The 13,760-nt window shown below is 30.0% G+C and overlaps 1 protein-coding gene across 1 annotated transcript in view; it reads right to left on the bottom strand.

Annotated features, from left to right (window-relative positions):
- Positions 1 to 5,208: 5,208 nt before the first annotated feature.
- The window catches only part of LOC107457152 (arylsulfatase B-like), a gene marked incomplete in the record, with an annotated part of 33,140 nt that continues 24,588 nt past the window's right edge, over positions 5,209 to 13,760 (bottom strand). Inside the window, 2 exon segments of the mRNA XM_071187417.1 lie at positions 5,209 to 5,439; positions 10,999 to 11,459. Of these exon segments, the coding sequence (XP_071043518.1) occupies positions 5,281 to 5,439; positions 10,999 to 11,459 (620 nt within the window).

The raw sequence follows: 13,760 nt of genomic DNA, 5'->3' as shown, positions 1-13,760 counted from the left end.
ATATGGAGAAACTGAAGCGTTTCTTCATATTGAGATTTGGCGCCATTTTCATAATCAATACAGCGATGTACAAATCCTAATCTAATAGTTAGGAAAAACTGTTACAAGCAAATAACAGTTATAAAGGACCATATCATTTGTTAAAAAAAGGTTTATTTCATATGACGAAAGAGCCTTTTAATAGCAGCCTTTGTAACAAGAATGAATGAGCACTATTACTATAATTACAATAGAAATAAAGTACGCATCATTCATATATTCCAACGCAACTTCACGACTGCCATGAAATATTAATGAAAGATTATAATAGCAACACGAAATGAAAAAAATGTTGGAAAATCCCGTTTATATATTAGATATTAAACATTTGATATGTTAAACATCTTAAAATCTTGTTTAGGCAACTTATCCCGAACTGAATAAGAATGGATAAAGAAACGAAGAAAACTAAAAACATAAATTAAACGTACTTAACAGTCATTTAAGAAATGTTTCATATGTACTTTTAAAGAATCGCTTTTTATTCTCAACCTTTTCATGAAAATTTGAATCATTATTACATATTTTACCTTTATTGTAGTTTATGAGTTATGTTCGCTGTACTGGAAGTCACGACCTAATGCAATATTATAACATAATGAAATAATTAGGCGTAATTGATGATTCGAATCTTTATGCGGTAAGATAGCTAATTATTTTTGGTTTACTGTAGATATATTGTTGAGTGCACACTGAAAAAAGTATAGTCAAAACTATCAAAACAGAATAAAATTTTCTTATTTATAATATAACTCTCTATGGGAGCACCAAAACGCTCTGAAATTTTGATTGAAGTGCTTTTGGTAATGATTTTGGTAAAATTATTATTAAAATACAGTTTTATAATAGGCGATGAAATTTGGTAAATGCGGTTAAAAATATTATGATTTTTTTATGATACCGTAGAGCATGGCATGAAAACTATTTATTGGATTAAATTTGCTTTCAGTTTTGTATTTCTTACTAAATGAGTGGTAATTAAAACTATAATTTTGAAAACCAAAAATTTCTGTTAAGCGTTACAATATGAATGAAACATTTATCAAATGAATGTTTTATATACCGTAAAATTTGGTTTTAGTAACCAGAATTCTTTTATTTATCAGAAATGTCATTACCATAAAGTACGGTAATTTACTAGAATTTCTTTCTCTGTGTAGTTATGATATTAATTTAATAATTTTTTTAGTAATCGCGATAACGTTCGCAATTAAATGATTCATATATTGCCGTTTTATATTGGCTAATATTTAATATTATTTTATATTTGCATGCTTGTAAGTCTTTTTTTTTAAGTTGATTAAATGATGTAAGCGTCAATAACATTCCTAAAATATTTTGCCTTTTTGAAACTATTTTAGTTTAGTTTAAAGTAATATTGGCGTTAATAAAATCTACGTGAGAATATGAAAGTTCCGAACTATTTAGCCATATTTTGCCTACCGATTCCCTGTAAGGTCTATTGGGCAAGAATGTGAAGCTCAAAAACGAGGCAATCGCTAAACGCAAAACCGAAAAACCACTTTTTCAATTTAGCAATTATTTCAAAAGTAGTACGGCATTCATTTACATCTTTTACGAATGCAAAATATACATTGTATAACCTTATTTTTTTAGTAAAAATGAACTTTTCCTTCCAAGCCATTATACCAACTTACCCAAACTTTACCAATACCTATACTTCATTAACAAACTAATAGCTGAATACCTTTCATTAGAATAATATTGAACATGAGATTGATTCATATTCGTATGAGATTACTTTGTTATTCATATGATATTCATATGAGATTGATCATAAGTACATTTATTAATCTATAATAATTCAGAATGTTAAGTTTATTTCGGAATGCTTTACTAGGAGTTAAAATTATTCCTACTACTCATTTAACAGAGGGTCAATAACTTATTTATTGTTAAGGGATAATACTGTTATGCTATGTCATTTCGAATCTCTCTCAACATTCGACTTTAAAGGAACAAATATTTTAAACATTAAATATTTTCAAAAACTCACCTCTTAGGCGAAATTTTTCAACTTTGGATGGTAATTACCGGTGAATAATTTTTAATATTTGCAAATTTTCATAAATCTAAACAATTTAGTAATGGAGTATCGTTTAAAATATTAAAAAAAACAAAATAACAAATTCTTTTCATTTTCACAATACTTGGTTTTAATCATATTGTCATTCAGCGACGTTTCCAAAATCATAATTACGTGGAATGAAAAACGTGTGTCAGACAAGTTCGTTGGATGCCGGCAGGATTCGATCCAAGAACCTCCGGAACCGTAGTAGGATGCTCTATTCACCATAGTTAAAACTCCAGACCAGGGAGAGTTAGGAAGTTTTAAATAGTGGTCACCACAATGACACATCGTGACATACATTCCATTCGCTGAAAAATTTATAAGATATAGCGAAATTAGCAAAAATTGAAATTAAAATTACCGATTTCTTGACTAAACTATAGTAATCTTATTTTCCAAATTTCAACTCTTTGTACCTTGGAAATTGGAAATTAGTCTGTCATTGCAGTGACCACTAAATAAAGTTGTCTAGCCTCTCCCTGGAATGGGAGGTACAATTGTGGTAGTTAGAGAATCCAACAACGAACCGGAAGCCCTTGATTTGGCAGCCAACGGACATCTCTATCAAACGTTACTCAAACATTCAACATAAAAGTTTTGAATCATGTTTAAAATAGTCTAAGTTTCTTTTTCTGTTGAATGGAGCTTTCGAATAAAACCGAAACATCAAACATGATCGAGTAGTGCCAGCATTTTACCGAAGTGTCATCTCTATGCTTTGGCAACGGTTCCAAGATGATGGAAACGTCAGTAGACGTTACAGTACAGTTCACTCCCCCCCCCCGAGTTACAATTCCGAATGAAGATCGATTTTTTTAACAGTAACAGCCAGAAGAAGCAGACGGAGCATGACATCCAACCTGTTTCGTCAGCTACCGGCAGCCACGGGTATCACAGGTTCTAGGCAAATCGTGTATATATGTTTAGGAAATATTGGCTCATACCCTCCCTGTCCTGTCAAATGCGCTCCGCTCATGACAACTACCTGCCCCTAGCGATTTGCCTGCAGTACTACAGAACATGCAACGTTACGTCACAGTGGGCTTGTGTGATGTTTTCCAACAAGACTAGGTTTAGCTTGCAGCTGATTCACGTCGGACTTTCATGTGGAGACCGTCAGGTACCTGTTGCCAACAAGACAACATCATTTAACGACACCGTTACTGTAGTACAGGATTATTCGTTTGGGGTGGAATTATGAGTTCCAGAACAGAACTGCTTGTTCAAATCGGAACCACAACAGACTAAATTTATCTGGACATCATTCTGGAACAACATGTACGGTTGTTTTGGGCTCCATGAACCCAGAATTTAGGTTTTTGAATGATAACAACATCCGTCCTCACCGAGAAAACATTGCAAACGAAGGCTTTCAATCTGAGAATATCACCCGTATGGAATGGCCAGCATTCCCAGACATATTAGGTCGATGTATAGCTAACCCGTCAACCACTTCCTACATGTATACCGGAAATTCGGAGAGTATTCCCCATGCACTTCCATTCATAATATTCCCCAAGATCAGCTAAATAATTTGATACTTAGCATGTCTAGGTGCTTTATGATTTGTATTTCCTCATATGGGAGACATATAATGTATTAACCATCATATCAACCATGCAATTTTTAAATATATGTAAAGGAAATATTTTTGGTAATTGCTCCAGGGAGCAAAAATCGCAGTTTTTATAAATGGTATCAAACATACACCATCTTTTTTTTTTATCTTTTGTTTAATAAATGGGCTTTATGAATAAGTCACGTTTTGCTTGTTTCTGAACCTTTACTTGCCTGAGCTGGCATAATCCTTAATTTATGGACACGAGTGTAAAAGCATGGGTTAAAAAAATTATTCTTCCTCGGAAGAATTTTGCATTAAAACGCATTCGTCGTCATCAGATTAAGAGGACATGGAAAGTAAGCAGATCAAGACAGAATATTTTGCAATTATACGCCAACTCAAAATTTCTGTGATTTCAGATACAGTGTCTCTTCTATAAAGGATGAGCACATAAGGTCTGCAGCACTGCAAATAACATGATCAAAGTTTCATTTGTGATTTCTATTCTTAAATCACATATTTTTCAATTAGTTCTTCTAAGCAAAATTCAAAATTACTTATGCTCCTTGATATTTAAATTGTAGTTGGAGAGTGATTGTGTTAATTTGTTGATGTAAAAAATATTTTAGAAGGGAAAAAAACATTTTTGTTTATTGTTTCCACACAAAGAAAAAAGAACCTGCTAAAAATTACCGTACTTGTATAGAAGACATTTCTAATAAAAAAATCTATGATTCTGGTATAAAACAAAAATCTACAGCATTTAGACCTTTCTTTTATAATTTTTTTGCTAGCATGGCAACGGTTTACCGGAAATTCTGGTTTTCAAAATTATAGTTCTTATTACCACACATTTAGTGAAAATACAAAACTGAAAAACAAATTTAACCAAATAAATAGCTTTTATGCCATGCTCTAATGCATCATGATAAAATTACCAAATTTTACAACATTTACAACTAAATAGCATTATAATAAAACTGTATTTTATTGCTATTTTTACCAAAAGTCATTACTAAAGCTCTTTGGTAAAAATTATCGCGCTTTTTGGTGTTTCCATAGAATCAAAAACACGGTAAATTTCACCATATTCTGGTAGTTTCGGATGCTACTTTGTCAACTTTTCAAAGTAGATTTTTTTTTAACGTGTAAAAAAATTATTTTTGCGCTAAACAAGTAATTTATTTAAAATTTAAGTAGTTTTATTCTCAATTTTATAATTGCTTATGAAAAATGGGCACTACTTACTTACTACTACTTACTACCCATGAGGCAGTTCGTTATTTTTCGAAATTCATAAAAAATAACATAATATTTGTGTAATACATAAACGCTTTCTAACTAAAGATATTATTAATTAAACATATCATTAAATGCACGGAGAGAAAACCTCTATGAATGTTCATTTTATTTATATTTAAAGCTGAGGGAGTTGGTTTTGCCCTATTTCACCATTCTTTGCATTAAGAAATTCGTTAGCATCAAACAAGAGTGAATAATCTTTAAAGAACGGAAATACAGATAAATTTGAACTTTATAGAAAAATCAACAAAAAATGTAAATAGAATTTGTTTCGATACAATGTTTGTTAAAATATAAGGCAGTTATTTTCTTCATCATCATCCATCCAGGGTACATGAACAAAATTGTGGCACATTGGATCTCCCATTGGATCAATATCTTTTGACTGAATTGGCAGTGATGTAGTATTTAATTCTTCTATACGAACAATCAATTCTTCCACTATCTGAAAATATCAAAAATCAATTATATAAGATTTTTAAAGACATTTGTAATACAAGTTGCATAATAAGGTACCAAGGGCTATGGTAATCCAATAAATATTAATATTATTGTATAGAAAAAGACTCTTTTACACCTTTTTTACCCGTCTTGAGCTGTAAAATCAATTACATACAATACTTTAACCCCTTGCAGGCAGAAAATTTTTAACCAAAATTTTAGTCAGAAAGAGACATAAGAATTGTGGTCATTGTCTGCATGTCCAAAAGGAAGTGATATGCTTTATCTTTATATTTTTCAAAAGTTAAAGTCGTTAATTAAAAACCATAGATTTCTAAAGAAAAAAATTATTATAATTTTAGTGGTTTATGCAACTGTTAGAAATCAGTAGAGCAATTTTGAAAATCTCAATGACATTTTCAAAACACAGTTTTTTTTATGCATTTTATCATTGTACCTAGATATCATTTCCTATGAGTATGGGAAATATGGGAGGTTTGACCATAGGGGATATGTGACACCTTTGTTTTTCACGCTTAAATATTTATTTGGCTGATAAATCCCAAATTGTAGCATAGTATCAATCCGATCTGTAAATCAACTATTTTGTATTAAAATTATGGAAAAATCGTATGTGATATAATTTTTCTTTACATAAGCAATTTTTGTAGCATATTCTTTTCTCCTGTTTCCTTTAATAGTAACATTATAGGAAAAGTTTAATTTCCATGTACTCTACATATTTCTACATATTAGTAATATTTAAAAATTTAGTATGCTCATTGTTCATTTTTACTTTCTGTTTAATGCGTATTTTTTTTAATAATATTTACAAAATTAAAACAGGTTGATTCATCGGATCTATTCAAAAATTTCAATGGATACTCATGTCAAAGGGTAAACCGATAAGAGGTCCAAAACAGGAAAATATTAAAAAAAAAAACTTTTAAAAAACGAAAGAAGGCTAAGAAACAAACAAAAAAGCAAAATATAGAATTGCTAGATAGTTCTATTTACTGATTCCTTATTTTTCATTTAAGCCTTGTTACTTTCATAAATAAATAAATATTTGATATTTGTTTGCATGTAATTATTGCCTGAAGCATTTTTTAACCATGCAATTATTACTCAATATAATTTGATAACTCATGCCTCTTTCATCCACCGTACAAAAGGGTTTCCCGAAATTGACCAAAAATGCGTCAAAATAGCTCCGAAACAATTACAGTCAAATTTGAGAATTCAATGTATTCATTAGTGAGAGCAGTGACCTGCTCAAAATTGAAACAGCATATACTCCTTTTTGAGCAAAATTTATAAATCTCAAAAATAATGTGGTGGGAGAAACGTGTGAGAGAGATGTTTGGTCGCTGCCAACAGTATTCGAACTTAGCACTTCCGGTTTCTTAGTAAGATGCTCTACCCATTTTAGATAAGGGTGGACACCTTACTCCAGAACTTGGCCAAAGGATAAGTTGGGATGCAAGTGCCACTTTCAATGGTACAAAGGGTTGGAAAATATGGTCTCAATAGCTTAGTCAGCTGATCGATAATTATAATGTCCCTTTTGTTTATTTCGCTAAAATTGTTTAGCTAAAAAAAATTTTTTTTTTGAGTTAGGTTTTCATATTCGACTGTAATTATTTTGGAGCTATTTTGATACATTTTTGCAGAATTTTGAGAAATCCTTTTTTACAGTGTAGTCAGTCAAACTGTCCTCAAGTAGAATTTTGTTCCAACTCGGACACTATTGTAAAAAGCTAGTTTATAATGCAAGTAAAAAAAATAACGATGTAAACTTTTGCAAACATTAAAAACTATAAAATAAAGTGAAATTCAAAATTTTATTATGTCAAAAAATGTAGCAAATATTTTTGCTAAAAGCTTATAAAAACCTCTCCCCCTTCCCTTACGTTCTAAGCCTCATGCAAAAAACAAAATACTGCTACAGTATATACATCAATTGACACAGAAACGGATGGAATAAGCCTTGGCTATCCTTAAATAGCTCAGGCACTTCAAAATTTTCCTCGTAGAATTTTGAATCTGTGCTCTTCTGGAATATATTTAAAAAAAATTATATCGAATTATAAAAATGCTATAAATATGAAGTTTTCAGCTAAGTTTGCTTAAAAAAAATCATTTTACATTTTTGTCATTTTTATTATCGTCATGAAATTCAGAAATTCCTATTAAATAGTTTCAGTGATGCTCAAATTCTTTTTCTCTATATTGGGAAATTTCAGGAAAGGTAATGAAAGAATGGGAAAATATGGTTGACTTCAAAATATTTATCTAAAAAAAATGATTTTCTGATAATGATTTTTTTTAAAACTAAATATCTACAATAAACATTTTAATCAAAGTTGGCTTCTTTAAAGGACACAAACCTTTTCCAGTTCCAACTATAGACACACTCCTACAGGTTAAACCATACAAAAATATGTATTTCGAATTCATCAATCAGATAAGATTAATCCCTTCAACTGAATGGGGAAATCGTTACGCCCTATGAGCAACAGACTAAGCTTGGGTTAGCTAGGAATCGAAGCATCAAAAAGGAAAACTAGAAGACGAATAAATAGATAATACTACCAAAATTACATCATGCATCAAATCCTCTTCAATAGGTCAGTTTTATAACCGGTAAAGTTGAACATCCCTTTAACAAAATCGAAAACTGTTGGAAAAATTCTCTGACCTCCTGAGACACGAGCGTTTCAGAAAATGCGATTTTCACCAAGAAATAAGCAGTTTAAAATAAAATAAACTCATTGATGCTATAAAATATTTTCAAATAATTCAGTTAATTAAACATTTTAATTATTTTTAGTTAGTATATAAAAAATATAAAGAAGTTTTTGCATATTGTAGGATATTTTTATGTGTCTCTTTTATCACATGAAAAAAAATCAATTAAACTTAGATTAACTCATATATGCCATAAAACTATCTAAAAGGTAACTTGAATCGAATGTCTTAATTTTTTTATGTTTTTTCATTGTACTTAAAAACATAGACAATCGCTTTATAAAGACATATGACCAGAAGAAATTATCTTAAAATATAATTTTAAGCGACAATATTATACCAAATAATGTCCAATATATTGGACGTTGGGTTTTAAGAGGTAAAAGAAATAAATTATTCCATTTCTTTAAGATTAAAATGCACAAATAAATGCACAAATATTGAACGCAAAACATTTTTTTCTAAATTCGAATTTCATCAAGGTCATTTCCAGTTTGTTTATCAATTTTTTTTAAATCTGCTTAAAGGTGATTTTTTCAGAAAGTGTGACATTTAAGAAGGGTAATTTTGCAACAACTTGCATAGAAAAAAAAATTAGTAACAAGAAAATGTGGATACGAAAAAAATTGCAGAAAAAATGAAAGTGAGATGATTAGTTTTAAACTCCTGTTATACGATTGCTAAGTCTACACTATAATACTGTACAGAAAATGTTTAAATTGAGTAATTTTCAATTTTATTCTCAAAAACCAAATTGTTACAGCGAATCATTTAAAGTGCAAAATATAGTATTTTAATCACTTTACGTCACTCTTCGCAACAGTATCCCCTCAATAGTATTGATCTTTAAACTGTTACAGATTTTGGATAATTTTGAACCGTTTAAATTTGCTTCAACTTTGACTAGGTGCCAAGCTAAAACACGCAAATTAAGCCCCCTTAAACTTGATATTACGGTAATGTGGCTCAACTGGAACATGTGCAGTATAACACCTTATTAAGGTAACAGAAAATTTGCACATTATAGTTCAAGTTACCTGAATAATGGTTCAAGAATCCGATTTTTTTGATAGTATAAAACTTAATGGTCATGTTTTCTTGAAGAAAAAACATCAAAATTAAAGTTGAAATTTCTCACTGCTTCAATTTTCTTTCTTATGGCTGGCACAGATGTATTACGTTCTTCGTCACAGAAAATGCCGCGCACACGAAAAAGATAAACAAATAAATAACTCAAGTTAGTTTTTATTTTGTAGTTTTAAAGCTATAACTTTCTTATATTTAACGAAAATTTTGAAAGATAGGAAGCAATGGGATAAATAGTTTATTATAAATAGTTTTTAGGGCTCAATCAACTTTAAAATCTGATAGTTGAATGTAAATTTATGGAGAATAATGCTAGGGAAAAAAAATTTTCCGTTGTAGATTTTTTAACAAATGTAAGATACTATTATATTGCTGATTAAAAATCTGCAATTGGTTTCTCTCTCCTAGCTCTAGTTTTTATTACTATTATTTTTAAAATGACAATTTTTAGTCTATTTTTTTCGAAATGTACGAGTTTAAAAACATTATATATAACAGGGGGTCGCTTAAATACCGCGACAAACTCTAAGGGGAGTTTTCCTACATCATCAGGATTAAAAATGCATGGAAACTCATGTCCAGAAATATCATCATACTCCGCTAAGAGCGCTTCTTTATTATGGTCTGCTTTTTTCTGTCCAGGTCGTTGTAGGAATATGCCCCTAGCCACGTACTACGACATTTCAGAGCATAGGTTTCTATGCAGTTGTAATCTTGATGATGTACTCTAACTGCTCTAGAACTTTGTCGCAACATTTATGCGACTCTCCCCCCCCCCCTGTTTTATATAACACTTTTAAGCTCTTACACTATGACAAAAAAAGACTAAAGATGTTTCTCAAAAAAATTTGCATTTTTATTCAATCAAATTTGAAATCCCCACAACCGAATTAGGGAATATCAAGTATTGGCATAAATGCAACAACAAAAAAAATTGTTACCTGTAATACCTGGTGTAACTACTGTTGGTGGTAAAAAAACTGTTACTTAGTGTAATTCAAACAAATGATCACTTAAATTATATCAGATGATAACTCAGAAAATAAGGTTCTAAATATTTCCATAGCATCATTATTTTTTTACCTACGATCATTAATTTTAAGAAAAGCAGATGAGTTTCCACGCTAATGTTTTGGTTGGTATTATTTTAAATCGTAGATTATTTTTTATTTACTGGTAAACAACTTAGCTCTGAATAATTTTAACTGATATAGGTTGTTTACGATCAGAGAGCAACGAAAATCTATGTAAATGTACAAAAACTATTATGCTCATCTCAAAAGAATGACCAGACGATAGAAATTTCAGTGATAAGTTGCGCTAGAATAATGTAACTGGTTCAAACTTCTTATTAAATTTCCTGCGTGTTACCTCTTTTGATATAACTCATTACTGAAATTTTTCACTTTCTAAACAAATAATATATGGTTGGGAAAAATGCATTCGCATATCAATGATTAATGACACACGTGTAGCATATTTATGAATGGCGTACTGAAACTCCGCATTCCTTATATAATTTGTCTTATTACATTTTTGTGAATAAATACTCTAAACTAGATCATTCTGGAATTAAAAGAGAGATATTTTTCTGTAAGAAAAATAGTAACTATAATAGTTAGATTCGTATAACTCAAGAAACCCTTTAATTTTTTAATCAAATCTGTAGGTATTTTCAAAAGAAATGTTTAATCAATTTTATTTATATATATTTCGATATACTTACTTCGGGATATAAGTGTGCTATGTTTCTATATTCACAAGGATCATCTGTTATATTATACAAACAAGGTCCACTTGTAAAGTCACACTTTCCCGAAACAGGCAAAAAATTCTCCCCACAGACTATACTTGAATCTTGTCGCCAAGTATCATTCTCAGTTATTAGCCACTGTTCTAAATCAACTAAAATATCCTTAATTATACTTCCATTCTTCCACACCCAGTCATCAATTGAATCTGTAATATTATTATTATCTTCTAATCCAGATGGACCATACCAATCACTGCCATCTGGAAGTGAGACACTAAAATGTAGTTTCCAATCTCTTTTTCTTAAACTTGAATAACCAGCTATGGGATCGATATTTAAAAGAACCTCTTGTCGGGGAGAATATTTATCACCATGGGAAAGTGCTGACCACATATTTACACCATCGATATCTTCAATGTCTGATACGTCCCCACCTAAATATTAATGGAATACAGTAAAGGTTTTTTATAACGATAGCAAATAAATTGTCGTTATAAGCAAATATTAATAAACATTAAAATAGCATTACAAAATATAAAATAGAAGCATTCACCCCTTTTCCTCTATTTTGAACAACTATCGCTCCCGTGAAAATGACGGAGTGAGGTTTTGCCCTTTATTTCTCGCTCCCGTGAAATTTCCAGGCTGGAGTGTTCAGTAGTAACGCGCCAATGAGAATAAAACTAATTCATTTCTTTTGCCCAGAAAAACATTTTATTTCTCATTTTGCAAACCAGGTGGCATTACCAGGATATTTTTAACGTGTTTGAAAGGAAAGAGTAATTAGTTAGTTTATTTTAAATTAGATGTCAGCACTAATCAAATACGTGTATTTGGCAAAATAGGCACTTTTATGTCCATTTTCTTGAAAATTAACCGATCGTTAAGGGGTTAAAATACACGTTTAGAGTATACTACTTTTGCTTAAAGAACGTAGAGTTTTTGAAAGATGCAAGAAAGAAATAAAATGAAGTGCAATAGCTTTCTACACCATTGTACTTTTAATAGTAAGCTGTTAAGAAGGAATATAAGGGGGCATTGTAGATGTATGGTTAACTAAAGATGCATTTTTGAAATTGTGAGGCAGAATTCTTGAAAGTTATAGAAGGAATTTTTTAAAAAGAAAGATTACTTAACCGGTTGTCCCCCACACATGTTCGCTAAATAAACGTTAAGGCTTAAGATTTTAAGAAGGCTATATGGTAAAATTATGTTTATTTTTTACTTTTCTGTATTCGTACGAGAAATAAATAAAAATATCTTACATTTTGTCTTTTTCGTATAATATTCATCAGTAAAAAGAACAGAAAAATGTATTTCCCTGAAAAAAATGGCCCAATAGCAGGAGATTAGTAGTTTTTCCGGGTTTGTAGCAAAAGCACTATGCACACCCCAGTGCTGGGGAAGTTAGTGAACTTTATAAAGTGGAAACCGCAATGACACATCATGTACTCATTTTGAGTAATTTGCCGTTTAAATGAGAGTTGGCATGACCTCAAAAAGTGAGAAGTCCTATACGCATCTTTTAGTCCTTTGGTATTTGGTAGTCCTTTGGCACAATTATAAAAATAAATTTTAATAATTATTTATTATTTAATTATATAAATACCGAAAAAGCTTTAAATTGTAGATTTTTACTTCTTGTTTGAACAAGTTTTTACTTAATTTTGAGCTATGCATTTCTAAATGACAAAATTCACAATTTGAACATAATCGGGTAATAATTTTTGAGAAATCAAAAATACGGCTTTTTTTTAAACTTCTTATCTCAATTCAACCGATTTCGTTCAAGTTTCAGATTTCGTAATTGAAAATTGCATAATTTAAAGTTACACAATTTAAAACTAATTTAAAATTGGAAACATTTGTTTTTCTTGTTTTTCGAAATATTTTTAATAAATAAAATAATAAATAATTGATAAAAATAATTTTTTACATGAACCATGCTCAATTTTGAAAAGCCATTTTTTCATAGTGAAGCTAATAAAATATATAATGACAATGATAGATTTAAATTCTTTTGAAATATGCAGTTAGCAGGTCTAAGCTGCTCATTACTATTACAGTCTAACTTCTTATTAAAATTGCAGAGGATGTAACAATTTACAAATATTAAGTACAAAACATTATGTTCATTAAAAAAGGGCAATGTTTGACATAACCTTATCGCCCCAGTGACTTCATCTTTCGTCGGGTCTTTCGTAAAAAAGGGATTGAGGTAAATTCTATGCGTAACAATAATAAAGATAATATATTCCAAACCCTTTGACTGAATTATATGATATTCTTCATTTAAAGCACTTAGAAAAGTAGGCATTTGTTCATATAATTCGTGAACTTACCTTACTTGATAATTTTGCTGGTATTTTTAATATTTTGAATCTTAAAGCGTGAATTGAATACTATAAATCTCTAACTAAAATATCTAGCAGATGATTCGCTTGTTCTAGAATTAAATTTCACTTATAAATTTATTTAATGCGACCACGTTAATATGTTAAAAAAAAGTCAAAACTTACAGAAGATTAAAAAAAACTTAATTTCAAAATAATAGTATGTAGAAATATGCTAAGTGTTCTAGAAACAAAGTGTTTTTGGCAAATATATTAATAGAATCCTTAAAGAAGATGAATTTTCAGTCAGTAATCACCTTAATTGTGAGATACGAAAAATAAACTTTAATACACACACACACGCACACACACACACATATATATATATATATATATAATGTT

Source organism: Parasteatoda tepidariorum, chromosome X1 (assembly GCF_043381705.1).
Source record: "Parasteatoda tepidariorum isolate YZ-2023 chromosome X1, CAS_Ptep_4.0, whole genome shotgun sequence".
Lineage (NCBI taxonomy): Eukaryota > Metazoa > Arthropoda > Arachnida > Araneae > Theridiidae > Parasteatoda > Parasteatoda tepidariorum.
The sequence above is the reverse complement of the archived record's forward strand: the minus strand, read 5'-3'. Positions and strand labels throughout refer to the sequence as shown.